This window comes from Gigantopelta aegis, chromosome 4 (genome assembly GCF_016097555.1).
Source record: "Gigantopelta aegis isolate Gae_Host chromosome 4, Gae_host_genome, whole genome shotgun sequence".
In the NCBI taxonomy this organism is placed as follows: domain Eukaryota; kingdom Metazoa; phylum Mollusca; class Gastropoda; order Neomphalida; family Peltospiridae; genus Gigantopelta; species Gigantopelta aegis.
The window spans coordinates 73770383-73798342 of record NC_054702.1 but is presented as its reverse complement, the minus strand read 5'-3'; the positions used below and the strand labels follow the sequence as shown (position 1 = coordinate 73798342).

General features: G+C 37.8%; 1 protein-coding gene across 2 annotated transcripts in view; it reads left to right on the top strand.

The window, feature by feature from the left end:
* The window catches only part of LOC121371075 (gamma-aminobutyric acid type B receptor subunit 1-like), a 140175-nt gene that overhangs the window by 69980 nt on the left and 42235 nt on the right, over positions 1-27960 (top strand). For both annotated transcript variants that reach the window (XM_041496705.1, XM_041496707.1), the window contains exons 7-9: positions 11020-11350; positions 14011-14166; positions 16827-16922. In XM_041496705.1, coding sequence (XP_041352639.1) covers positions 11020-11350; positions 14011-14166; positions 16827-16922 — 583 coding nt within the window. The remainder of the gene's footprint in view (positions 1-11019; positions 11351-14010; positions 14167-16826; positions 16923-27960) is intronic.

Here is a 27960-nt window from a genome sequence, read left to right as displayed (position 1 = left end):
AAAACTGAAAAGAAGGGTTCTATATTTATCTGTCCAACAATAACATTTAAAAAAATGTTATGAATATTATCTTTCCTAGAGTATCTAAGCAATGGTAGACTTACCAATTTTATAATTTGCAATGTTAGTTTTATTCTGTATGCATCCAGTATTAAGGTCCAATGAATAGAAATGCAGTACAAGTGCTCAGGATGCTCAAACGAATGTCGAAAAGTAAAGTTTGTTTTATTTAACGACGCCACTAGAGCACATTGATTTTTATCTTTAATATCATCGGCTATTGGATGTCAAACACATGGTCATTCTGACACTCATTCCCAGTCTGAAGCTCCACGCGGTAAGACGTGTTTGTTTCGCTTGTGCACACTGCACGTGCTTTCGTGTGCTCGACTTGGGAGTCCTTTATTTCATTGTTTTTGTCAGCGAAATGAAGTTTTCTACTGGGATGTATGCGGCCATTGGAACTGATTGAACGCTGGAACGCTTCTCATTTCGACAGCCTGCACCACCAGATTGGATTCTTTTTTAGTGAGATTCCTTGCCTCCACGTCATTTCTCCGTCTGACTGTCGACTTGTTTTTTTCATGACTCGTATGACGGCCATTCTGCAGAACGCCACGGTTGTTTGCGTTTAGTCTCTACATGTCCGAGCCTGTCCTAGCAGCACTGGAAGATTGACTCTAAGAAGAAATAGGAAGCGGGGTCGGCCCCTACTACTCTTTTTCTAGACTTTACCTTGCTTTATAGTGATACCATCTCGTATCCTCCTGAGTCGGGCCCGTCCGCACCACTATACCACCCCATGACGACTGGACTATACCTTAGTCTGATACTCTCTCTCTCATTCAGACGGATCCGGCTTCTCAAGATCTGTATTTCAGCACAGCACTACACCTTCAACGTCTGTCGACTGTCAATCTAGGGGTTTGCAACCCATCTCGTCCCTTTAAGCTGTGCACCCAAACGGCCTTAATGAGGCCACTTGCGTGGACATATCGATCGGAATTTAAACTTTAAGATCTGTGTTCAAAATTTTATGTCGAAATTACTTTTTTTTTTAAAATATTATTAAATAGTCCGATCCTGTCTTCTTTCTCTTATTTAATTTTGGACTGTCCTTCTAAAATGCTCCAAATTAAATAAATATTCGGCCGAGCAGTCAATTCTTTTTTATTTTTGGCTTGTAACCTTTTTATTTTTTTTATTTAATCTATTAACTTCTTTACTAATTGCTATTTTCAAAATTCTGCCCATTTTCACACACACACACCCCCCCCCCCCCCCCCCCCCCCCCCCACCCCCCCACCTCCATCCCGAGTTAGGCCATCGATCTTATCGGAGGTCGGACTCGGGATGGCGTGTTCGAAACCCTAGTGGTATATGGGCACGTTAAACTAGTTATCATCATCATCATCAAACACATGGACATTCTGACACTGTTTTTAGCAGAAACCCGCGAAGTTCCCATTGACCACTTACAAAAAATAACGAAACGCATTGAGATCTTACTAACATGTTTAATCATTTGATTTGGCAGTAAACTCCATCAGTATTGGTAAACATTCCCTCCCCTAGTTTATCAGAAGGTCACTAAATTTCTACAAGGCCAGTTTGTCGCTGGAGTAAATTATTAAATATAATTATTATTATTATTATTATTATTATTAATCGGAACACCTCGCTACGCTAGATGTAGAGTAAATCGGAAAAGATCGCATATATTCGTGAAAACAATTTTCCGACTCTTTGCCCGATATCTCACGAAAGTTACCGAACTTCAATTTGAAGGGAAGTAACTCCATCAATAAATTGTTAGAAGAAAACATTTCGTGGCTAACACGTCGCCAATAAAACTAAATTTGCGACAGTAAAACCACCGATATACGTCCGCAAATCGGATAACACAGTAGGGTTATCCCCTAAATGACACAAAATTAGTGCTTGTGATAGTTTTGGAATGTTTTCGTGGAAATCGTTGTTATATTTTAAAAAAACATTTTTGGATATACAAAAAAAGTTTTAGGGTCGGCAGGTTCAAATTAGGGTCGGTCGGGTAACCGGAAACAAACAATATTTTATGATACGCCTTATTAAGACCTCGTTGATGCTGGGTTGTCTCCCTAGGTTGCCCGTAGGGCCCTTAGAAAGGGCCTAATCTCTTCTGGTCGTGGCATAACAACCTACGCGGACCATCTAACATGGCTTCCTTTTATATCCTAGTCGGTGGGACACACCAAAGGGATTAACCAATCAAAATGCTTCTTGCGTTGGACGGCTGTCTTTGGTTTCCTGGCACAAGGGTGGGGGTGGGTGGGTAAGAACAGAATCAGAAGGTCTGCTGAAGATATTAACAACATTTGAATAGGGATAGGAAACTTGAACACAATCTTTATTACATGTAATACATAATAGCCCTTTTTGGTATAAATTCTATGTGAAATAACATTAATGGCGCTATACCCTCCCCCAGGCGCGATTCGTTTGTTTGACATGATATCGGCAACGACAGTTTGATCAATCTACACACTTCGAGTTTTAGAGGTGCATACTCTATTAAATCTTTATGGCGGGACCAAGGAATTATGTCAAGAGATCGAGGTATCGAGTTTTCGAAGGTCGTTATTATTAGTTTGTATAGCAACTCGGCCGGGACCGTCGCTTTAGATCGAGAGATCAAAGTTTTTAAGAGATCGAATGTGGAGTGATCGAAGTTTGACTGTATATATATGTATATACTAAAAGACAAAAGTTATTGTGACACACAAAAGACAAAGATAATTGATATCCGAAGGTATGGAAACGAGCAATAGTCCATGAAAAGGGCACACCTGCCATATGCAAATGAACCACATCACTAGAGGGGGTCCAGAGCGAAGTTCACACAGTCAGTAGCGAGTGTGTCCACCTTGAGCATTGATACAGACCTGGCACCGTCATCTCATTGAGGCCTCTAAACGCTGGAGAAAGGGATGGCACGGGCTGTGAGGGTTGCTGGCTGGAACCTGTTTCTCAGATGCATGGTTCGGATCCATGTGTCTTGGCGACGGGTTGTCACGGATGGTCGGCCACTACGGGGACGGTCCCTTAACTGGTTGTTTTGTTGCTACCGTTGCCATAAGTGCCATATGGTGTTTCTGTGGACGTTGAATTGACATGTGACGTCACGCTGCGAGGTCCCAGATTCAAGCTTCCCTATGATTCGCCATCTGTCATTTTCACTGAGGCGTGACATGACGAAATTGCATGGTGTTTTTCTGATTTCTGGACTTCTGAAGGAATGAATAAACGAATGAATGAATGAATGAATGAATGTTTAACGACACCCTAGCACGAAAAATACATCGGCTATTGGGTGTCTAACTATGGTAATGGAAACAAATAAGGTGATGATCAACATCAACAGAAAAATTCAAGATATAAATAAAAACAGTGTAAAGAACTGCAAAATACAAATATCACAGAGAGATACTGACTTTTACTCTAAACTTCAATGTGTGCTGTATTGGCCATTCTCAAAAAGAATGTTACAACACCCCTGCACCACGGTGAGGTTACAGCACGCGCAGGAGGACTTCTGAAGACTGCACAGAGTGGCAATGATTAGCGACTGAATGTCTGGACTTGTATGGTGAACACTGGACAGCATTTCTCCCGAATATTCCATGTTTCTTGCACAAAGCATACAATCGCTGCAAGAACTGCTTGGTTGCATTTCTTTGACCTGTTTCATGCACATTTTCTCTGGTTTACATTCATAAATCCATTCACAAATTTATTTACTCCAAACAATCCATGTCACAATAACTTTTGCTTTTGAGTATATATATATATATATATAAATTGCCATTAATATTGTAATCATCTAATGCCATGTGGGGCAGGACATAGTTTAAAACGTAGTCGGTCAAGGATTGATTCCCGTTGGTGGTCATATGAGGCTATTTCTCGTTCCAGCCAGTGCCCCACAACTGCTGTAACAAAGACTATGCTATTTATTATCCTGTCTGTGGGCTGCTGCTTATCAGAAAGAGTGATCCATTGTGTTGCAGCAGCAGGTTTCCCCTAATATTAGTACACACACACACACACGCGCGCATAGCTCCCTGTTATTTAATTAAAAATATAAATACTCCAGCCACCTACATATTTTATGGCATGATACAATATAAAATATACTCAGAATTTGTTTTACCCACTATAATGGATCTGTCAATACAAACAAGAAGTTATATAAAATGCTGTTTATCGATTGTCTGGGTACTGTCAATGGGGCATCTTTGTTTCCATATCACAGTTTGGTGTTGGGGAGGGGGGGTCATTTTAATTTTATTATCTTTTCAATTTTTCATTTCAATAAAATACTGATGTGTACTAGTATTATGAATGACTAACATACAACAAACCTTGTATACAATGACGATCTCCGTTGTGGGATGGGCAAAGTTGATTGTTACTGCTTAGTTTTCGACGTTTCGCTTCTGTAGTATTTGATGAAACTAATTCCAAAATTCTTCCTACAGTGATTTGTGCAGCTAACAACAACGTATGAAATTACCATGACAAAATACAATTCATCAAAACTAGTCTACACTGATTTAATTGACGAAAAAAGATTCGATTGTTCATTACTACTAATGTCAACAGAGGTTTCTTGCCTACCAGAGCTCACGCGGTACCACGTGATCAAAACATGTGACGTCACCGTGGCTTCTCCTATAGAGTGTAAGCTGTCCGTCTGTGTCAGAGACAAACGTGTATACAACGCCAGTTTGTTTTTAATTGTATTTATAAGTCTTCTCAGCTTTAAATTTCGGATGTAAATAAACAGCAGTGGTAAATAATTGTAACATAGAAGGTGTGTTTCTGATAACTAGATACTAGTAAGAACTAGTAATGATCATTATTATTATTATTTATTAATATTAAATAGAACACTCTAATTAATACATGTAGTGCTGAACGGGTTTTTTTGTGTTTGTTTTGCTTTCTTCCTAGTTCATTTAATTATTATTATTTTTTTTGGGGGGGGTGTTTTTATTATGATTATTTTTTTTAACGAAACTATCCCCTTGTCTGGGAATAATCTGCCCCATGCTTAGCTCACAATGAGTCCCCTGGGCTTTTTTTCCCAGTGAAACATGGTAGCGGATGTGGTCGGGTTCTTCGTAACGATTAAATCTTGGGTGATAAATTGAACGGTCACTGACTTTATGAAAACATAACTTGATTATCGTGTCACACCTGTTCTCGAGAAAATATTTTTAAAAATTGTGTAAAAGCTCATAGAAAAGATCTTTAATTAATATGAAGATGTTGGGACTATGTTCAGTTGCAATGAAAGCTGTAAACATGACCGTGTTCGTGAAAAATAAATTCTTTCCCAGTTAAAGGAGACCGGACACCAAACCATATATTGTTTGCCGTCATAAACCACAACACACAACTACCGCGCTCCCCTTATTGACTAAGTTAAGTGTGCCAGTCTTGGTTGTTTGTTTTTTTCGCCGATTTCCGATGTTTGCCGGAAACTGTCGACAATTGATGAGCTAGACCCGTGACGTCATCGATGAGAGGAAAACTGAAGAAACTACCAAGCAGCATGGACGAACTTAGCGATTCGAGTGACGAAGAATTGTGTCCAGCTTGTGCTAATGGCATCAAACCGTATCAGTTTGAACCACTTATCAGAGACTTTGTCCCTAATCCTAGAAATGTTGTCTTAGACGAAAATTCGGATGAATCAACTGCCAACGAAGACGAGGAAGCCTCACGGTCATAGACGAGCATACAAGCATTTTTTTAAACATAATTTTTTATTACATTTTTAATGTAAACTGAAGCAAATGGACCTAATTAGAAGAAAAGCACACAAAATTTAATAATATTTCATCATAAATCTTGTTCAGCAGAGATGTAAATATGACATGTCAGTGGATATTCCATATATAGGCCGATTTCACAAATTTGCAAAAAGCGTCCCCTCCTCACCAAAGCAAGATATAATAATTTAACAAAAAACTTTGTTCTCTTAACTAGATACCCTCCAAGTTTTAATGTGTTTGGTTAAACCGTGTATTTTTAATTATTAAGAAAATGTGTTACCAGTCTGCCGAAACTGTCCACAGCCGGGTACAGAAACAGAAATGTTGGAAAATATTATACTGTTGCCACATACTGACAATCACTTTACAATTAATATGTCTTGTCGACAATATTATTATGTAGTCTTTGCATTTATTAATATAAAATACAACAGACCCGTAGGAACTGGGGAGGGGCGGGCCTAGGGGCTTGTTCTCCACCACACACTCTAGGATGAAAATGTATGTTTAAGTTTTCACTACTTTGCATAAATAAAGATGATATAAATATAAAAATCTAGTTTGTATCCCTCACTAGAGACTATATTCCCCATTCCCCATTAATGCTTTAATACGACATACAGAAAGCATTGAAAAGTATAATTTTATTATGCTTTAATAATCGACATTTGCTTTAAAACTAATTAACCATCATTCCTTCTGGCCACATGCAGTACATATGTTGTTCCTGCCAAAGTGTTAGCATTTTAATTTTAATGACAATATACTGAACTCACTATAAACATGTTAACTAACGTAATAATTCACGTTTTGAAGGTGTTTTCTTATAAGGTTAACAAACCAATACAACTAGATCAAGAGACGTTAGTATGGAGTCGTTACGGGCTGTCGGTGAAAATTAATTTGGTAATTATAGGTAAATAAATGTGAAGTTTAAATATTCATATGTGAACAAATTGCAATACCTTTATTTAATGTATGTCTTAAGTACATACTTGTTTTCGTTTTCACATTGTAAATGTACCATAACCTGCTGTATTTAGTTCATGTAAAGCCTGTTCGACGACAATAATGCGTCCATGTTTTAAAACAACTTTCGTTTTTTTGGAAATCGAAACCATGATGTTGGCCGTTTCTTGGGATGCATTGCTTTTACTGTTGCAGTTAAACACTGCGCAGTTAACCATCATATAATTACGTCGACAGTATATGATAACACTAATTATCTTGTAAATTAAATTTCCGATAAACCTGGAAACAAAAAAGAAAAGAAAAAGACGACTAAAAGGCACAACCAAAGAATCAACACGTGTGCCGGTATTGCTTGGTAACTCTCACCGATGACGTATTGCCTCGCTTTCGTTCAGATCTATGCATAATTCCGCCCACTTCTGTTTTTACCCCAAACCTAAGACGCGCAGCTGACCGGTGCCTCGCAGCGAGCCGGGCGTTAGAGTAATGCGGTCTTTGACGCTAACTTAATCCATTACACACTACATGTCTTTTGGTGTCCAGTCTACTTTAAAGTAGCAATGTCGAATTTTGTAATTGATGTTTTGCTGTGAAAACAACATCTCAGCTATCTGGTTTTATCCAACAAATTTGAGCAATGCTTTACAATGATTATGATAGACATGTAGATGAAGGTCTGTTTTAAAATATACAATTAATTAATGGACATTCAAGGGGGGGGGGGGGGGGGGAGAGACATTACAATACTACCACACACAACAACACACGTGCATTTGCACACCCAAACAAATGCAGGCCATAGGATTTCAAATTTCATGGGAAACACGTTTTCAGCCTACTTTCGAAAATAAATAATTAACTCTGAAAAGTGACATAGAAAATGGAAAGTTCCATGGCAAAATAAATGCCAAGAAAAGTTAGCCCATTGCTTAAGTGTCAGGGTTGAAGAAAAAAAGAGAGTTTATTGTGTATTTAACTAAATCAAGAGCATTGTGTTTTGGTATGCCGTAGGCATGTGTAATATTGTACCTGTTTTCATACGAGTTAGACTTAAAGCACTGAACTGCCGACATGATAATTTTAATACGTTTGGATTACTATCAATTTATATATATTTGTTTTATAATTTCAGAATGGATTCTTCAATTTTAATAAACCCCACTGATGAATCTTTAACTCAGGAACCATGTCCAACCAAACGTACATACAATGCCAGTATTCAGTCAGAACCTCAGAAGGCATATTTTCATTCACTCCGACTATCAAAAACGCAAAGCTTTTGACAAATCTAACTGCTGTGACCAATGCAGCGAATCGTTTAAATTTGCAAGTAGACTAATTTTACATTACAAGAACAAACATACAAATACATTTCATTTGAAATATTTAATTGATTATAAACTGATTTTTTTTATTCAATTGTTTAGATGCAGTGTCTTAACTGGTACGATTTTCACCTTTTTTAAAATGTAAACTGGATTCAATGAATTTACGTATCATCCAGTGAAAAAAGACACAAAAAAGTGATAAAAAGTGTGTATTTGACATTTTATTGCAGAATTATCAGGATTAATATGTCGATCAAATTCTTCTCTTATTTTTCCATCCACTCGTAAAACACAATCATTTCCCGTCAAATAATTCGGCACCAACTCTCCAAAACTTCTTAACATCTAGTGAGTATAGCATCTTTCTGGTATCATTCAACCAGAATGACTCTACCATTATCACGTGGCTGAAGAGTTTATTGAATTTAATGTACATTTCCAAAGGACCATCACTTTTTAATGTTCCTGTTAATTTTGGAAGTATGTCTATTAGGTACGGGTATTGTGTATCTGGAACTCTATTAACGTACCCATATCCAATAAAGGTTCAAGCACGCCCATACCTGGCTTAATTTTTGACTTTGCCAGTGATAAGGTCCGGGACAGGGGGGACTATGTTTGAGGTGGGCGGAATTTGGAATAAAGTTAGTAAAATTCAGAATGAAATGTCTGGTCAAAATTGGAGTGTCTTCGCTGAGGATGTTGTGGATGACGTTGTAGCCCTTGCCGAAGATGATCTTGATGATCCTATGCATGGTATGGCTATCCAATTCTTGGCGGGACATCATGGTGATTCCAGTCTTTCCACTTGATGTTTTGACAGTGTAGAGCACATATTCGCCAACCTGGTCCGGTTGTTATGTAGTTTTCTCTGACTTAACCGGTGATGAGCTTGGAGGTGTCCCTGATGTCGCATACTAAAATCTTGACATATTGGGGTCAGATCTTATCGACCTCCAATGTCCAGGGTGAGGATTTGTCGGTTAGCTAAAAAAGAGGAGGCATTGCCATGTCTGTTTGGTCGTTCAGTTGAGCAGTGGCCTTCCTCTTGACAACAGCAGCAGGAGCACCTTGACAGGTCGGTGACTCAATGAGAGTTCGCTTCTCTGGAGTGGAAGGCATCACTGGAGTCGTCAAAGTAGGCTGTGTTCAACTTCGCATTTGGTGTAGGTGGCCGGTCAGGTTTTGCAGATGGTGCAAATCAGGCTGACTTCGTAGGTTGGGCTGGGGGCGACGACGCAGAGGGAGCACGTCTCCTCTTCCATACTCATCTAGTCTTCCTCCCTCGCATCGCCATACACCAAAGACACTAATTGTGACTCAGTGTAAGCGACACAAAATTCTGTTAAAACACCAAATGATGAAATCATCGCCCCCGGGGTGGGGGAGGGAGAGAGAGAAATTGATTGCACATGCAGCAACATGTTGCTCCATTGAGATTAGCTTTAGGAACACAAGAGTAGAATGTATTAAATATGTGTACGATATTTTAAGAACTGATTACAAAGAGTACAAGACTAATGAAGAAATCAGAACTAGCATAAAACCATAAGAAAGCAATTGTAAAATCAAATAGTTCTATTACCTACATTGTCGTTGCAGAAGGTACTACCTGATGCCTTGCAGGACAGCAATTCCACATCTGGTGTAAAAACAAAAAAGTAAAATTATTCGACATACCTTAATAAAACAGACTAAAAGACAATTTTCCCCTTGAGTTGAAGCGATCAACAAGCAGATCCTTATCTAGAGAGGTTCAGCAACACAATTATATTACTCTTATAAATTTCCCTTCTAGGTAACACCCAACACCCGTCTACGCCCAGACTATCAAATTGCATAGGTTAAATTTTCTTTTTTGATACAGGTATGACAGCAACTGAAGGAACAGCCAAGTCAAAGCACGCACAATTCTGCCTTCAGTCGGTGTGTACTGCATGATCGATTACTTCGGCTGCATACCTTGGCTGTTCTAGCATTCTGTTTTATCCCTGTAATAAAAGTTATATTCAATCTACTTAATTTGATGGTAATTTGTTTACAAATTTGTTAAGAATTTTTTTTTTTGGAAAAGATCAGCACCTTTTCCAAGACGAGCTACACGAGGCAACCCGTTACGAGTATTAATTTGAACAAGCCAGAAATATGATTACATTTGACGTATAATTAATTCTTCCAACAAAGAAAGCCTTTTTTTTATACTATTCAATTTACTACAAGTTATTTATTTCTGAACTGATTGTTTTTTTAATTGTACGCAAAAAATAGGGTGTGTGTGTGTGTGTGTGTGTGTGTGTGTGTGTGTGTGTGTGGGGGGATGTGTAATTCCAAAACACTTATTTTTCTTATTATTTTTGTAGGAGGATGTATAGGACACACTATATATAAAGGAGCAAACAGAACTGGATCATCTATTCTAATCGCTTAAATAATAATATTCTAGGGATTGCAGTATTAAAACTAACTTCAATGTTTACTCCTAGAAATGAATGAACATAATATGTTTATTCTGTCTAATTAAGTATCATATATATATATATATATGTATGTGTGTGATGTGATGTGTGTGTGTGTGTGTGTGTGTGTGTATATATATATATATATATATATATATATATATATATACACATACACATACACACACACATACACACACACACACACACACACACACACACACACACATATATATATATATATATATATTCGTGCATCAATTTAGTTTGTTTACAAGTACCTCGGCCATAGTAAATGTATATTGCTGGCAGTGAAATATTCTGCTAAAATCCTATTTCCTTGTAATTTAGAGGTTTTTTTGTGTTGTTGTTTGTTTGTTGTTTTAGGGGGATTGTTGTTTATTTTTGTTTTTCTCAGTGTGTTTGTTTTTATTTTCAAAGGCATTTAAAATCAGATTCAGTGGACCAAGAATTGTCTGGGTGATGCCATCTTTCTACTTAATAAATTGGTGGAAAATAAATGATACTGACTGTACTGGTAATGAAATACTGTCGACCGTCGGTGACTACTTATCTGTTGACCCTTACATTAAGTCAGACTTCGCCTATCAGGATGACAACGGCATCACATTAAAACAATTCATGGACGACTACAATGTGAAAACCAACAATACAATTTATCCAGGTGCCTTACTTGCATTGGCTGGTTATGATTCAGTATGGGTTATTGCCCGTGCACTCAATGCTACACTCGCTGATCTTAAAAATACAGGTACATACGTTTGACAAGTATACTACTCAAAAGAATTTAAGGGTCAGAAGATATTTTCGACATTATTTTCTGAATGTCAATTATATTAGCTAGACCATAATGTCACGCATGGTATTGTTCCATTTTGACGAAAGTGGGTCTAAGCAACCCATAAATAAATTAAAATCCACTGTCATTGACACTGTCGACTAGTTCTAATGGCGAAAACATGCTTACATTTGCACATAAATTAGGGCGAAAGCGAAAGGTCTGCTAAGTGCCCATAACTTGCTTTTTCACAAAGCGCTTCATTTGCACGCTTTGCATGTGTATTCCATGTTCCCAATGCTGAATTTCCGTATAATTGGAGCTTGCGTTCGTGTACGGTGCACACTCCAAATTCGACAATGGTACGACGTCAACTGACTATCGAAGATCGAGGAAGGGCAATTGCTTGGCTTCAGGATGGCAATACGCAAAGAAATGTTGCTCCGAGACTTGGTGTCAGTCAGAGTGTCGTTGGCCGACTGTGGCAACGGTACCAAGCAACGAATTCTGTTCGAAATCGTCCACGTTCGGGAAGACCCCGAAGCACTACAAATAGAGAGGACCGCTACATCACCAATATGGCTCTACGTCAATGCACAACCACTGCACGCCGATTACGTGACAATCTACGGACTGCGACTGGAACTCGAGTGTCTGATCAAACCATACGCAATCGTCTGAGAGCCAATAATCTACGCTGCCGTCGCCAGGCTGTTCGACCACCACTCCTACCACGTCACAGAACGGCCAGACGTCACTGGTGCACACTTCATCTGCGGTGGCAACGTGTTTAGTGGGGTCGAGTGATGTTCACTGATGAGTCCAGGTTTAGTCTCCAGTTCAAGGACGGTCGGGTTCGTGTCTACAGACGTCCTGGGGAGCGCTTCGCTGACGTTAACGTTAGACAACGTCACCGGTTCGGTGGTGGCAGCGTCATGGTGTGGGGCGGCATCTCTATCCACCACAGGACCCCCCTCTATGTGGTGGATGGCAATCTGAATGGAATCCGCTATCTGAATGAGATTATCCGGCCGTTGGTTCTCCCAGGCCTTCAGCAGATTGGCGGCGGGGCAGTTCTGCAGGATGACAATGCCAGACCCCACCGCGCCAGGGTGGTAACGGACTTTCTCAGACAACAAGGTATTGCCAGGATGGATTGGCCAGCATATTCGCCTGACTTGGCCCCAATAGAGCACGCCTGGGACGAATTAGGCAGGAGAGTTCGGGATAACCATGCCCCTCCGGCCAACCTTCATGATCTGGGTCAACTTCTTATGGCAGAATGGCAGGCCATTCCCCAAGAGTTCTTCAGACGTCTGATCAACAGCATGAGGCAACGATGTGTCGAGTGTATTCGAGCCAGGGGTGGATTCACACACTATTAAACGAATGTTCTAATGTGTAAAATCCATGTTTGACAACCTTCAACTTTGACAGCATGTCATGTGACTTTCTTGTATACAGTGATGTTTATTTGTGGGTTTTTGTAAATATGGAACAATAAATTAAATTTTTGGTGTAGTTTACATCATCAATCTAATACACTCTGAAACTTATTTGGTTATAAATTTTTGACCCTTAAATTCTTTTGAGTAGTATATATCCATTGTTAACATAGACGTGGAGCAAAATAATATTAATCATTCCATGTCAACCAACAGTAAAACGTTGATATCTTAGAAATACTTTGGATTTTAACCAATTACTTAGTGTCTATCACTGAGGAGAACTCTGGGAAAAAAAATCTGTGCTTTCTTGAAATTTGTGAGATGTCAACATGACACTTGACCGTTTAAAATATCTGTACAGTTTAACCTTTTGACTACTGGATTAATTTTTGACACAAAAACCCATGTTTTTATGATGTCTCAGATGAGTTAATGTTGATTAAAATTAGGCAAGAAATTGAAAAGTCGCATTTACTTACTATGATTTGTGGCCAGATGTGCAGTATTTATGTACATTATTTAAATTAACTGTGGCTTTTTTTCACAAGAATTTGTTTTTGGAAAATAACTATAATTTGTATATGACAATATTTTGTGATTTTCGTTGTTGGTAAAATGTATTATCAAATTAGCTGTTACAATCAGCTATCGATCCCTGAAAATGACCGCAACGTTCCGCCATTGTTGTCAAGCGAAAATACTTGCCAACAACCACTTTTTTAACTCAAAATTCCCAGGTATTTTCCAATGAAAAACAAAAACCTAAAGCTATCGTACTCTTATTTAATCTATTTCCTGTTGGTCTATTAATATTTCTGGTGAAAGAAATAAAGAAATGTTTTATTTAACGACACACTCAACACATTTTATATACAGTTATATGGCGTCGGACATATGGTCAAGGATCAAACAGATTTTTAGAGGAAACCCGCTGTCGTCACATAAGAGTATTGTTAAATATGTCCAATGAATTATAGATAGAAGAACAATTAGATGTGTAATTTAATTTATGCTAGCATGAGAAAGGATGACTTTAGTTAATACATTTAACCTGGTTTTCTAATATTGGTTAGAATTTGTGTATTTTGGTTCACATTTTTGGATTTTATTAAAAATACCATGGCTTATTTAATGAATACATTATAACATTTGAGAATATTAAACTAGTGTTTTGATATTTTACAGGACTTGGACTTGAATCTTTTTCCTACACCAATAATGATATGGGCATCTTATTAAAGAACAATATGAAGAAAGTTAAGTTCAATTCACTATCGGGCCATGTGTCATTTTATGAAAATGGAGATAGCACAAACGTCATGACGCTTGAACAGTTCCAAGGTATTTTAAAAAGTTTATTTTGTTTAACGACACCACTGGTTTATTTATCACCGCGTATTGGATGTCATGAATTTAATAATTTTGACTATGTAGTCTTCAGAGAAAACCCGCTAAAAAAAATTATAATGCAGCAAGCTTAGGATCTTTTATATGCACTTTCTCACAGACAGAAAAACACATACCACGGCCTTTGACCAGTGCACTGGGTGTAGCAAGAAAATAAACCCCAGTCAGTTGAAACAAATAAAAAATGACAATACCAGCACCCCCACCCCCCACCCCCCCCAAAAAAAAAAACGAACGAGAGAAAAAAATTGGGATTCAGGATTGTGATCCATGACCTTTTGTAAGGATTGGCGTGTCTCGTGGGAGAAAAAACCCCCAAACAAAACAAAACAAAACAACAAACCAACAAAAATAACAACACATAGACACCTGCTGGATCCGTGCCTGGTGCAAATATTCATAACCATCTTTTGGTATCAAAATAAATTGTGTACAACAAACCAAACCAAAATGGGTAGGATGCTATAGTCTAGTGGTATGCACTTGCTTGATGCGCAGTTGGTCTAGGATTGATCCCCGTCCGTGGGCTCATTGTGCTATTTCTCGTTCCAGCAAGTGGACAATGAATGGTATATCAAAGACCCCTTGCTAATAATGGAAAAATGTAGCGTATTTCCTGTCTAAGACTATATGTCAAAATTAGCTAATGTTTGACATCCAATACCAGATGATTAATAAATCTAATATAGGGATGAAGACAAATCTGGAAAGTAAGGAACATCATTTTAGTAATTTATAATGCACATGCACAAACGTTAGAATAGCGCGTGGTTGTGCCAGCAATATCGTTCACCCCTATATCAAAAAGGGAGATATGATATGATATTTGGAGTTAATTTCATATATTATTTGAGTTGGTATGGTTTAAAACTTAGTCCTTTTGCAGCAAAAGGGAACCGACAAATTGTAATATAGCTACATACTGTATTGTGCTAAAACTCATATAAAACATATTATTAATTATCTTTTAAACACATGCCAACTCTCATAACATTTATTTATATATTACCAGTATTAAATTATGGAAATATAAAAGTTTCTTTACAAATTATAATCAAAATATATAGATTAAAGCACATTTCTAATACGGGTTTGAAGACAAAATGCTGGAACAGCCAAAGTATGCAGTTTCACCTCATATAATCAGTGGTACCGCACATAGAGCCTAACGGCAGAATCACAGGTGTTTAGCCTATGCAGCTTGATTGTGGGATGGTGCACATAAAATATCCCTTGCTACTAATCATAAAATCTAGACTATATGACATCCAGTAGCCTATGATTCATGGATCAATTGTGTTCTCTAGTGGTGTTGTATGCATAATATTAATAATGTTAACGTGATTGGTTAAAGAGTTACATGTCAGTTTATCGGTTCCCTTTTGACACAAACAGATTATACACACATTAACATTATTCATTGTGGAGTTAACCACCAATTCATCGCTTCCCTTCTGACACAAACGGACCTATTAATGTATTAAATCTTGGTGTTGTCATTAACCAATCGGTTTAGTTACTTCTACAAATTGCTACTTTTAATTTAGTATTTTATTTCAGTTTAAAGCATATTTCAAGTCTACAGTTGCACAGGTCATGCAGGGTTTTAGTAATCAACAATATCCAGTTATTTAGAATATACCAAAAACTACAACCAAGGTAGCAGAAAATTCTTCCTGGCCATACGACTAACCGAGTTCCTATGTTGAAATACAATCCATCGAGGGTGTATATTGCTGCTATCGTGGTGACATATATTGCTACCACTAGAGAAAAACAGTATTAAGGTTTTTTTCGTCTACTAATGTCTTATTCGTGATGGCAAGATATGCAGGAATACGTGTCGCTGCAACAATATCAATAACTGGAGTCTATCGCAGCCACTGATTCCAGCCAAAGCGATGTTCCTGAGTGATGTGTGTTAATTGTTCTTGCTATTAGAAAGTGCATATAAAAGATCCTTCACTATTAATCGAATAATGTGGTGGATCTAAAGCCTACCTCAGGCAAGAGCTATCAATTCAACAAAATGTTACTTTAGAATTTTTGCTCAGGATAGCTTATAGCAATTTTCGTGTTTCCATTGGTCACTTCATAAAGTCATCTCAGCTGAGAGCTCACGCATGCCCAAAATATCAAACGCAATATATTTTCCTCACGACTAATCCAGGTAAAACAAATAACAATAAAAAATTAAAAACCATTAAAAATAAAAACCTCAGCAAAATTTCCAGCACACGAGATCTATCAACAGCTATATGTCTCGAGTAACTGACAGTAAGTTACAGTTATCAAATATTTGACATCAAGTAGCCAGTGATTAATACATCAGTGTGTTCTAGTGAATGGATAGATGGATGGACGGGTGGACCGATGAAAGGATGTTTAATGACCACCCATCATGAAAAATAGTACTCTAGTGATGTTAAAAAACAACAACAACAACAAACAAACAAACAAACTGCTAACTGTTGGCTGGTTTAAAAATATAGCTTCAGCAAATACATTTTAGTGTAAAGTACCGTATTACCAATATACTCTGAAAATAATAACTATTTGTTGAAACATTTACCATCAACTCTTCTCTTTTTCAGATGGAAAATTAGTGACATTCGGTTGGTACAATGCACTTGCGGATAAGGGTAAGAAGTTGACCTGGAATAAGTCTGTAATTGTGAGATGGGTGAATGGTAAGTGCTATTAATTAAATGGTGTTCGTTAAATGTGCAAAAGCATCCCGACCATTCCAAAACATGTTGCATTGTTAATAATATATTCTCTTAAAACTTTTACATTTTGGTTTTTAGATTGTATAATAATGGGTTACCAAAACGGAGTGATGCTGTTTATAGAAATGTTGTTATTAAAATGGTGATTGTACACGAGTATGCCTTAATGGAATTATGTGTTGTATTCGTGTTAATGCATGTACATTGTGTTAGACATAAAGCCACTTGACAAGTTGTAAATACAGATTCAGTTGAAAATAGTTTAAAGTTTGGTAATTTCAAGGTAATTAGAATTAAAAAAGTATACCTTTTATTTTCATGCAGTTTGAGAGTTGAAAATGCCACCTGCCAATATCATATTCCTGTATGTAACACTTAAAATACATTACAGACAGCAATATCTAAGCCACCATCCTTAAAATTCGGAAGATTCTCATTGACATATCTGAAACATAACACTCGCGGCTTCCAAGTTTGTTAGCGTGATACTTCCTTTGATTCCTGGAGATTATACATACTATAATATGATAACGCTTGAGATAACGATTTGTTTTAATGACGAGAACAGCTGTTAAGAGATTTTGCTTGAAGACATGTTTTAAGAGACGAGTTGTATACACCTTGTTTGAATTGTTACATTAACTTAAGAAATTTTAGGAAATATAAACAAAAATAGCCCAACTGAAGTTACGTGTGACGTCATTTAACCAGTATGTGCACGGCGATTGAAAATACAATGGTATCTAAGTGTATGCAAGTAGTAAGTACGTCACAGAACATCAGCGTGACATAAAATGTCACGGTACACCGAAACCGTAATATAGTTTATGAAGCTGCAAATTAATCATAAATGTTCGTGTAAAGACAGCGTTTTAAAAATAATATCGTCAGTTTGTATTCCCTGTGACATATTTCCCACAAATATAGCCTTTTAAATAAATAAAACAACAATATCTGTATATTTAATGCATTTCTGATTATTTTAATTAAATATGAACCTTCTCTTTGTCCCTCACAATTGACAAACTGAAACGTTTGAAATGGCACTTAAAATTATCGACATACGTTGATTTAGGTAGGGGTCCAAGCGTCCACTCCTTGTTTCTGGCCAAGAAGGCTTAATTAGTTTGTTTTTGTATTATCAAGGTATATTGCATGTATCTGAATCCATTAACTATTCTAACGACTACGAAAACCAGTCCCTTAAAATTGATTATCAATAGATTGAAATGCACAGATAAATCGACAAAATAAGATAATTTGTATCATTTTAACTTATAATATTACAATCTGTTCATAGTGGGAACACAGCACATTTGATGGATAAAAAACAAGTTCTGCTACATAGTATTATTAAACATAATATAGGCTACACAGTAATATTGGTTAAGCTAGAAAATGGCAAGGTTTAAGTTCATTGCATTGGCGGCACAGTACAAACACGCTAAAACATAAATTCATGCCCATACATTTGCCGCTGTCTTGAGAAAAAAAAGGAAAGCAAGAAAAAAAATCTGCTTTCAGCTACGGTGATACCCATGGGATGTAATAACTTAACATCTATTTATTTAAATAAGTATAGTCCTAAATTAGCAAATTGGCTTTTGAGAAAGTTTAATACATGGACGAAGAAAACAAATAAAACAGTCGACATAGTTGAGTCGTTTATGATGGGCATGAGCAGGTATACTGATTTTAAATATAGTATTAACCAATTTATCTTTTCGGCAACATGATTGGGACGGTGCGGTTATGAACAAGCTTCATGCCATCAAGCCAGTCTTGGGAGAGTGGCAGTCCTCCTATAGACAGTACAGGAAGGATGGAATAGTCTTGTGTCGTGCTCGCATCGGTCATACATATTTGACCCATTTATTTATCTTGAAGAAAGATCCTTCACCTCAATGTACTCTGACGGTGCGCCACATTTTGATGGAGTGTAAGCATCTGCAAGAAACTCGAAAATATAAATTTGGCCAACATAATGTGATGGAATCAATTCCATCCAGAACTTATTTTACAGTTCCTACGTGATAATGACTTTTATTGTAAATTTTAAATATTATCTAACTATGATATTTGTATTTTGCACAGTTCTTTACACTGTGTTTTAATTTAATTGTTGAATTTTTATATTGATGTTGATCATAAAAAAATATTTTTTGACACCAAATAGCCGATATATTTTTCGTGCTGTGGTGTCGTTAAACATTCATTCATTCATTTGAGCAGGTATAGTCAAATATGTAGATATTTAGAGCATGGTATCGGATTATTATATATTTGATAGATGATATCTTGAGAAGTTTATATGCTAAATGCATGGAGACAGTATCGTGAAGCAAATAATGGTTTAAGCCCCAGAATCTTCCACTTACAGAAAGTCTACTGGTTCACCTACCGGGGTAAACTCACAAACAATGGCTTGGACCCTAAGCAATGCTGTTAAAAAAAGTCAATTACGAGAGAATTGGATGCAACATCAGAGGGTTTGCTAGAGTGTTGGAATTTTTTTTATTCTTTTATCGTAAAATTGTGTAACAATTTACGATTATACCATTAGTGACTAAAGTGGTACAAGGATCTTTTTATATATACTCTGTCAAAAAAGAAATGCATAGGCAAAATATTCATGGAATTATCTCTTTGGCATAATTTCGTTAATTATGATCGTATCGGTCACATTTGACATGAGTATGTGACAATGTTCTTGCTATGGACTGACGGCAGTGGAGGCATTTTCATCATCAAACAGCGTCGCACGAGGGCGCTGAAATCAGTACCTTGTGTGGCCACCAGCAGCAGCAGGAATCACTGCTCGACATCTCCTTGGCATAGACTGAATGAGTCTCGGAATCCTAGCCCATTCTTCCTGCAGTGCATGTAACAGTTGCGGAAGCGTCCGAGGCCCCGGGTCACGCTGGCGTATACGTCTGTCCAGTTCGTCCCATAGATGTTCAATGGGGTTGAGATCTGGGGATCTTGATGGCCATGGAAGCATATTAATGTTCTCATTCTGTAGGAAATCCATTGTTACACATGCCGTATGTGGCCTGGCATTGTCCTGCTGAAAGAGTTCTCTCAATCGATCCTAAATGGGAAGCATGTGACGGCGAAGAATTTCATCCCGGTAGGGTAGAGCTGTCAGGTTACCTTGTATGAACACAAGTTCACTTCTGCCGGTGTATGAGATGGCTCACCACATCATGACACTCCCTCCACCGAATCTGTCAACTTGGGCGACGCAGTTGTTGGCAAAACGTTAATTGCGGCGTCTGTAAACATGTTGTCGTCCATCATGTCACTGTAGAAGGAAACGTGACTCGTCGCTGAACCATACTCGCTGCCAGTTTCCCCAAGTTCAACCCCTGTACATTCGTGCACCAGCAAACACGTAAATGTCGATGTTGACGTCGCAGGTAGGGCCAACATACGGTTTCCTAGCCCGTAAACCAGCTTCTCGAAGTCGTTTCCGAATGGTTTGTGTAGACACCCTTCTCAAACCAGGTATGCGTCCAGCAGTGTTCGTTGCTGTGAGAGTTCGGTGACGCAAGTGCAGAACCCTAATGTGGCGATCTTGTTCTGCGGTTGTTATGCGAGATCTTCCACTTCTGGACCGGTCTTCAGCTGATTGAAACTGCTGGTACCTGTTCCAGAGACGTGAAATGTTGCTCTAATGGATGTTCATGTGGTGTGCGACTGCTGACTGCGATTCACCTAACTGGAGGCAGCCTATTGCAATGATTTGGCAGGTTTAGTCTTAACATCTTGTAACTCGTCTACGTCAAAATGGAAATGAGGCATCATTGCGAGCATTGCAGCTTTAAATACCCATCACTACCCCAATCTTTTCCCCCGTGTTTTATGTGTATTCGCCAAAATCTGACCATTTCACGCTGATTTCCTGCAATTGTAGCACAACGTGCGTTAAGTTTGTTTTTGGGTGCAGTTGGGCATGCTGTCCCATTCCAGGAACGTTAACAAACATGGTCATTCATCAACATTGTACAAAACCGCCACGATATTTTGTAAAATCAAGCACTTTTCTTCTTTCCCTATCACCTATGCATTTCTTTTTTGGCAGAGTATATTATTTATTCAATAAATTATTTTGAGTCGACTTACTTTCAGCAGTTTGTAGACAGCACGAGGGGTAACATTAATGTAATGTAGTTAGGTTTGGTGGCGTTAAAGAAGCCTTCTCATCTTACATAAAAGACAAAAATAATTTCTTATTCTCCTGCCCAAATTCTGCACCTGTTATTCTCCCCAGAAATGCCTAGCTGACAGATATTTTATACATATATCTGCTTCCACGAAAAAGAAATCAATTCATTATATGTTCACCAATTGATCTTTGTAACACTTTGAAGGTCAGGGATAGGATAAATCCCTAAATTCGCGCCTGGTAAAGTAAATACTTAATAAACTATAAATATGTTATTTTATATATATACTGAGCCATATATTAATGGATTATAATGCTAAACACCCGACGAGCCGGTGGTTACGTAATATTTAAAGATCCATGTCAGGAATTAGTCTTAGAACTGAAGAAACAAACGGACCTGATTTTTGCGCAGTGTTCTGTAATAATATCCATCCCAGTAAGCCAGCAATAAGTATATATTATTTTAGAATACAAAATAAACCACCATTGTCAAAGTGTCGAAATAACTATCATGTTTTGTCCATGAATTAACCTACATACTGAAATGATAAACAGAGCGTTTTCTTAGTTAATTGCTCTATACTTTCAGTGGACTCCGCCTGTGATTCCTGATTTGCAGGTGTATATTTGGTAGATACCAGGGGTGGGGAAAAATAAAATTGTCAATCGGTCCCGCTTGATGTCATCATTAACGGAGGGGGGAGGGGAAAAAAAAGAAAGGAATATTTTTTTTAATTTTTTTTATCACATTAGTGAAAAAAAAACCACCCCACAAATTGTATATATTTTACATAATAGAATAAATAATATAAAAAAGGAATAAAAGCTATGAATTTAAATCCCATATATGTATAAAAAGTACGAATATTCAGTAGTGTCCTGAAAATTAATAAAAGATCGCACCGTTGAAGCATTTGACAACCTGAGCTAGCACATGTTTAGACAAAGAGATTAATAACGTCATCACTGATTGGATGAACTTTGACCTCTACTGGTTCTAGAGATAACCAGTACATGCAGCTGTTCTGCTTACTCCCACTTGTTAACAAAAAAGTGGAAACCTTTTGTTAATTTTAAAATCCTTTATAATTATTGGATAGACTACATTGAACAGTCAACAATAAATACATTTATAGATTATTTCAGTATATTTTATGCTATTTCAAGCAGTTTGTATTGCACAAAAGTCTCTTGCTTCGGACTGGGACACTCGACCCGACAAATCTCCGTACATAGGCTAGGTGTTGACAGGTGTTGATTGTAACCAGTTGCAAACTCTGGGTCCTTTGTTTTAATTGGAGTGTAATACCTTGATGGCTCTCTCACCAAGAATGGTGTTATTGTTAACGTCTGTTTAATCTCTTGATCGGCTCAGCAACTTTGACAAAATTAATGTCTAGCCTAGTGGCTGTGGATTGACACTACTGTAGGTCCGACTTCAGTGACTGGCGATATATACTTAGGCAGACTTCAAAATCACAGACGTCTGCCACTAGTCATATTGACCACTATTTATTTATTATTTTAAATCATGCATGAGATACCGATGTCTGGACAGGCCTGTCCACTTGACGGATAAGAATTTGTTCCAATAATAGAAATGGACAGGTGCTTCGGACTGACAAGAATGACAAAAGTGGGACCGGCAAACACACGTTTTAAAAAAATAATTTTGGTCTCAGAGATCGAGAATCGGTCCCAGACCGGGAGAAAAGGGCTTTTCCCGACCCCTGGTTGATACACAAGCCATTAATTATCGCCGTCTAGACACAGAATTATGTACTGGTGGTATTATTAGCATCACAGGGTATTGGAAAATACCACCTGCCACCTCTAAAATGGTAGACTTTTCCCATCTAAAATCACAGAAATAACCAATTATGTAGTCCCAAAGAAAAGAACATTATCACCTGGGTATCGTGAGCGGTTGTTTTTTTGTTCCAGTGTACCCTACCAATAGGCCTAACAGTATGCATTTTTTCTTTGGATTTTTTTTAAGAGAAAAAAATACTATAACCCCATTTCGTTCTATTAATGAAAATTGAAATATATTTAGTTAAATAGTTTATTATATTATCAAGTCATTTGTGTTGTTTTACAAGTCAGGTTGATGAAAGCGAAGCACTTGTTATAAATTACTGTGTTTGTTTACACTGTGCATACAGGATTTAGTAGGAGCTGACGTCACTTCGCCCCAAGCTAGAGTATCGGACGCAATGAAAACACCAAGTATTTCTCAGTGTACTATTATTGTTACTGTCTGTGTCACTCTCTCACATCTCCAAATACACTTAAATTATCTTCATCATCCGACTGTTTAATTTTTATATTGATGTTGATCATCAAATACCCATTTTACCCTTTGGTAGAAACCCTGACTATATACTCTAATGTGTCTGTAGATCATGTACATCTTGAAAACTGAATGCACAGACATCACGCGACAGCATCTTCTGGATTTTTTGTTTAAAAGGGCTGTATCTCATCACCACTGTTTAGTCACGCCTGGTTCTAAACCATTAGGTCGAAGGCGCCAGTCTACCGTGAGATACTGTTAGGGCTTGTGGGTGGCTTCCTGAAAGTGTTGCATGATATGACCTGCTGCTTGTCAATGGGATTGTTGAACAGTGCCAGGCAATGACAGTTTCTTCTCCGAGTCGGGTCCTTATTGTGATAGAGGTTCTGAGTGATGGCAATCACCGATGGGTTTCTGTGGTGACTTCCTTTCGTGAACAGATTGGCAGTGCACATCAAGTCGTCCAGGGTGATGATATTTCTGATTCTGGGATCCAAATGATCGAGTATGCCTCGAACAAATTTCACTCCTGACAGATGCTGCAAATATGTCGTAAAGGGGTGGCCATCATTTGTAGAGCTAGATGATGCTTTGGGGAGATGGGGTGATTTTACCATCCCTCAATAGTTTGTACACTAAAAACGTGATACCACACCTGGGTCGAGACATAATCATGGTAAACGGATAAAGTACACTAAGGGGTGGTTGCTGCTGCTGGGACTCATTCATGGTGTTGCCTGTTGAATTACTCTAATTGAAATGACTATGTGTGGCTCATTTTATACTATTTTTATACATGTTTGTCTGTTTCGTGTCTGGGCTTTTCATCCCGTACCATTTTGTGTTTGTTGAATCCGTTTTAGGTCGAATTTTACTCCAGAACCTGTTATGGTGGTGAGATCATCATAACATTGGGTTTTGTGGCTTGCGAGGATTTGTCCTCTTTTTTTTTTTTTTCTTTCCTCAACGTGGGATCATAGATTTCTGGACACTGATCCACACTGCACTGCCTTTCTCTACCATGTTGTTTGCCTTGTTACAAATAAAATGTGTCATTAATGAATGAATTAAAAAGTATAGGAAGATAATTTTCAAACATGTATTTCTGCTTTTTACATCAGTGAATTTAAATACTGTTTTGTGTTTCATAGGAGAACTGCCACTCTCCAGCCTAGCATTTTAGTAGTTCTTTCAGTCAAATTATTACAATCAATGTGTTATGGTAGAATTTACCGTCTGATGTAATACACGACATACAATTACAGATACTAAAGTTGGCTAGTACATACAGTCAAACTTCGTTAACTTGAAGTTGAAGGGGACGATGAAATAGTTCGAGTTTCAGGGAGTTCGAGTGTTCGAAATTCGTACAGCAGACCTCAAAGTGAAACTGCATTGCAGTATTATCATTTCGTTGATATCGGATGTTAGCACATTTCTTCTGTGTATATGATAAAACTAAGTAAATATTAACAGAAACGAGATAAATCCGATCAATTTGACATACATCTCTATGTACCTTTATTGTATTAATTGACAGTAAAGTAAAAAAACAAACCGAAAACTGAAAGCACGTACTTACATATAACCTGAAGTAAGCGATAAATTAAAGTTGATATATTTTTCAAATGTCAAAACAAGGCGGAACGTAACGTAATAAATTAAAATACTGAATGTCGATTTTGTTAGCTAGGTATTCAGTTGGTAGTGTTTTGATATTTTTAAAACAACATGGTTTTACTGACTTCCCTATGATAAGCAATGGCAGTTTGTCGTTGCCTGACATGTTGGCAGTAACTAGGGCAGTAAGCCGTTCTTTACTCTTTTTCCCCCCGTGACAATCTACATCTTTAAATTCAAGGGTTTTGTCTGTCAGAAGGCGAAAAAATATCCCCGTTTCATCTGCATTGTATATATCGTCAGCATCATATTTCCTGAGAATTAGCTGTAATCTCTCATGCCATTCTAACATTTCTGTTGATTGTGTGTTCACAGCTTTTTCCTCCCCACACACCTTTTTAAATGTTATCCCATTTCTTTCTTTAAATTTATCAAGCCACCCTGTTGTAGCCTTAAAATTTACACAGTCAAACATTTTTGCAAATTCTTCCGCTTTTGTAAGTAATACAGGGCCAGAAATGGGAAGATTTTTATCTCTAGCATTTTTAAGCCATTTCAAAGTTGCGGCCTCTACATGTTCAAACATTCCTGATCTCATGTTCTTACGTTTTGGCCCAAACTTTAAATAACCCTCTTGAATAGAAATTTTGTTTTTAACCCAGGTTGAAAGTGTACTTTGGGGGATACTAAAGTCAATAGCAATTTGTTTTTTTGTCTTTTTACCTGCCTCTACCTCCATTACCGCTTTATACTTCGTCTCGATGTCTTTCGCCGTTAATTTTCTCTTCACACCCTTTCTTTCTGTCTCCAATCTGGCTATCCCCCCATTTCTGGGCCCTTCGCCAGATTGCTTGGATGACAAGAAAGCGTGACTATTGACCGATCTGGCTATCCCCCCGTTACCGGGTCCTTCTCCAGATTGCTCGATCTCTGATGTATCAGTTTCTAACATAACTAAATGACTAGGGATTGGATGGGAACTCGTTTAATGTGCCCCTATCCAATTAAGGTTCAGGCATGCCCACCACGGGTTTGACCTCTGACATCGCCAGTGGCCAACCCCGGGGCGGGAAGGGGAAGGGGAAGGGGTGAAGGGAATATAGGGGTCAATTTAAAAATGTGGTATAACCATTTGCAAAAAAGAGAAAAGAAAAAAATTTGGGAGCTAATGTTATATTATTATGATTAATATATTTATTATTTTATTAAATCCAATAATAAAAAGAAGAAAAATTATAGCACCAATAAATTAATCTAACCATGTTATTTTGTTAAATATATTATTTAGTAGGTGCAAACAATTTTCAGTCGGGCTGGTCTAAACAATATTTTATTATAAATGTTATTTTATTAATTATCAATGTGTGGGAGTCAAATTGTATAGACTCCCTATATATAATTTAACCTTAAGCCCTGGAGGAATAAGGATTCGCAAAGGGGGGAGCATCGCGCCCAATCTTATCTCGCGATCCAGCATCCGGGTGGCCCACCTCGGCTAATCCAGATTTCCATGGGGCGGGGGTTCGGGGGGGGGGGGGGGGGGAGGCCTCCTATCAGGCATCCCTACCGGCCAAACCACCAACGCCCTACCGCACCCAAAAAAGCACCCTACCACGGCGTCCCGCCCCCCCCCCATTAAATGACTAGTAATGAATCATTTTGAATTCACACTTAAATAGCAAATAACAAATTTGACATGATGCACTCGTTTAAGAGAAAAAACAAACAGCTTTAATTGTTATTACAACAGTTCTTTGAAGATTACAAGACTATCCGTACTTTGTGTAATGAGGCCCGCTGCCGTGTACAAACACCGACAACCCAATGCAGGCATGTAGGATCATTTCGTTCCGCATAGTCGGCGATCTATTATTCTGTAATTACCGCGTGTATCATCGATAGCCGAGACCAGTCGGGGCACTCATGCTTGGCTTGGGTGACAATTCATTTTTCTTTAAAGTATTACCGGTACAGTTTAAAGGCTCAGTCACTCCACAAACTTCGAGTTTTGGAAGTGCAATATCCCTTATTTTTTTTATGGTGGGACCACAAAATTACTTTGAGAGATAGAGTGTTTCGAATGTTCGAAGTTTGAGTGTTCGAAGTCTGTTATTACTAGTTCGTATAGCAGTTCGGCCGGGACCGCTATTTCACTTCAAGAGATCAACGTATTTGAAAGATCGAAGTTTGAGTTATCGAAGGTCGACTATATATAAATTGCACAATTGTTTCTGTGATACACTTTTTCAAAGCCCCTGCGCATGCTGTAACCTCACCGTGGTGCAGGGGTGTAACATTCTCTTTGAGAATGGCCAATATACAGCACAAAATTGAAGTTTTGAGTAAAATTCAGTATCCGTAAAATTCTGTGATATTTGTGTTTTTGCACAGTTCTTTACACTGTTTTTGTTTGTCTTGAATTTTTATATTGATGTTGATCATCACTTTATTTATTTGCATTACCATAGTTTGACACCCAATAGCTGATGTATTTTTCGTGCTGGGGTGTCGTTAAACATTCATTCATTCATTCATTCATTCTTTTTCAAAGTTCTTTAATGTTTGTACCAATGGTTTGTATACAATCACATAAGCACACACAAACACACATATGTACACATGAACACATAGTGTACCCTCGATTTATCCCCCCCCCCCCCCCCCCCAACCCTGATTTAACGCCAACTCCACCTACCGCCAACTTCTTTTCAAGTACCGCTTATATCTCTGTTTAATTCCCTCGATTTACTGCCACCCTTGCCATTTGCCATCCTTTTAAAACCTAACTCCATTTAGTCATTATAATCCCTTTGATAATACCACTGACAGTCTGGTCATATCATAGTGCTTTAATTATCCTGTGTATTGGTAAAATTCTAACACCGATTACCACTGGTAGTATAAGTAACTGT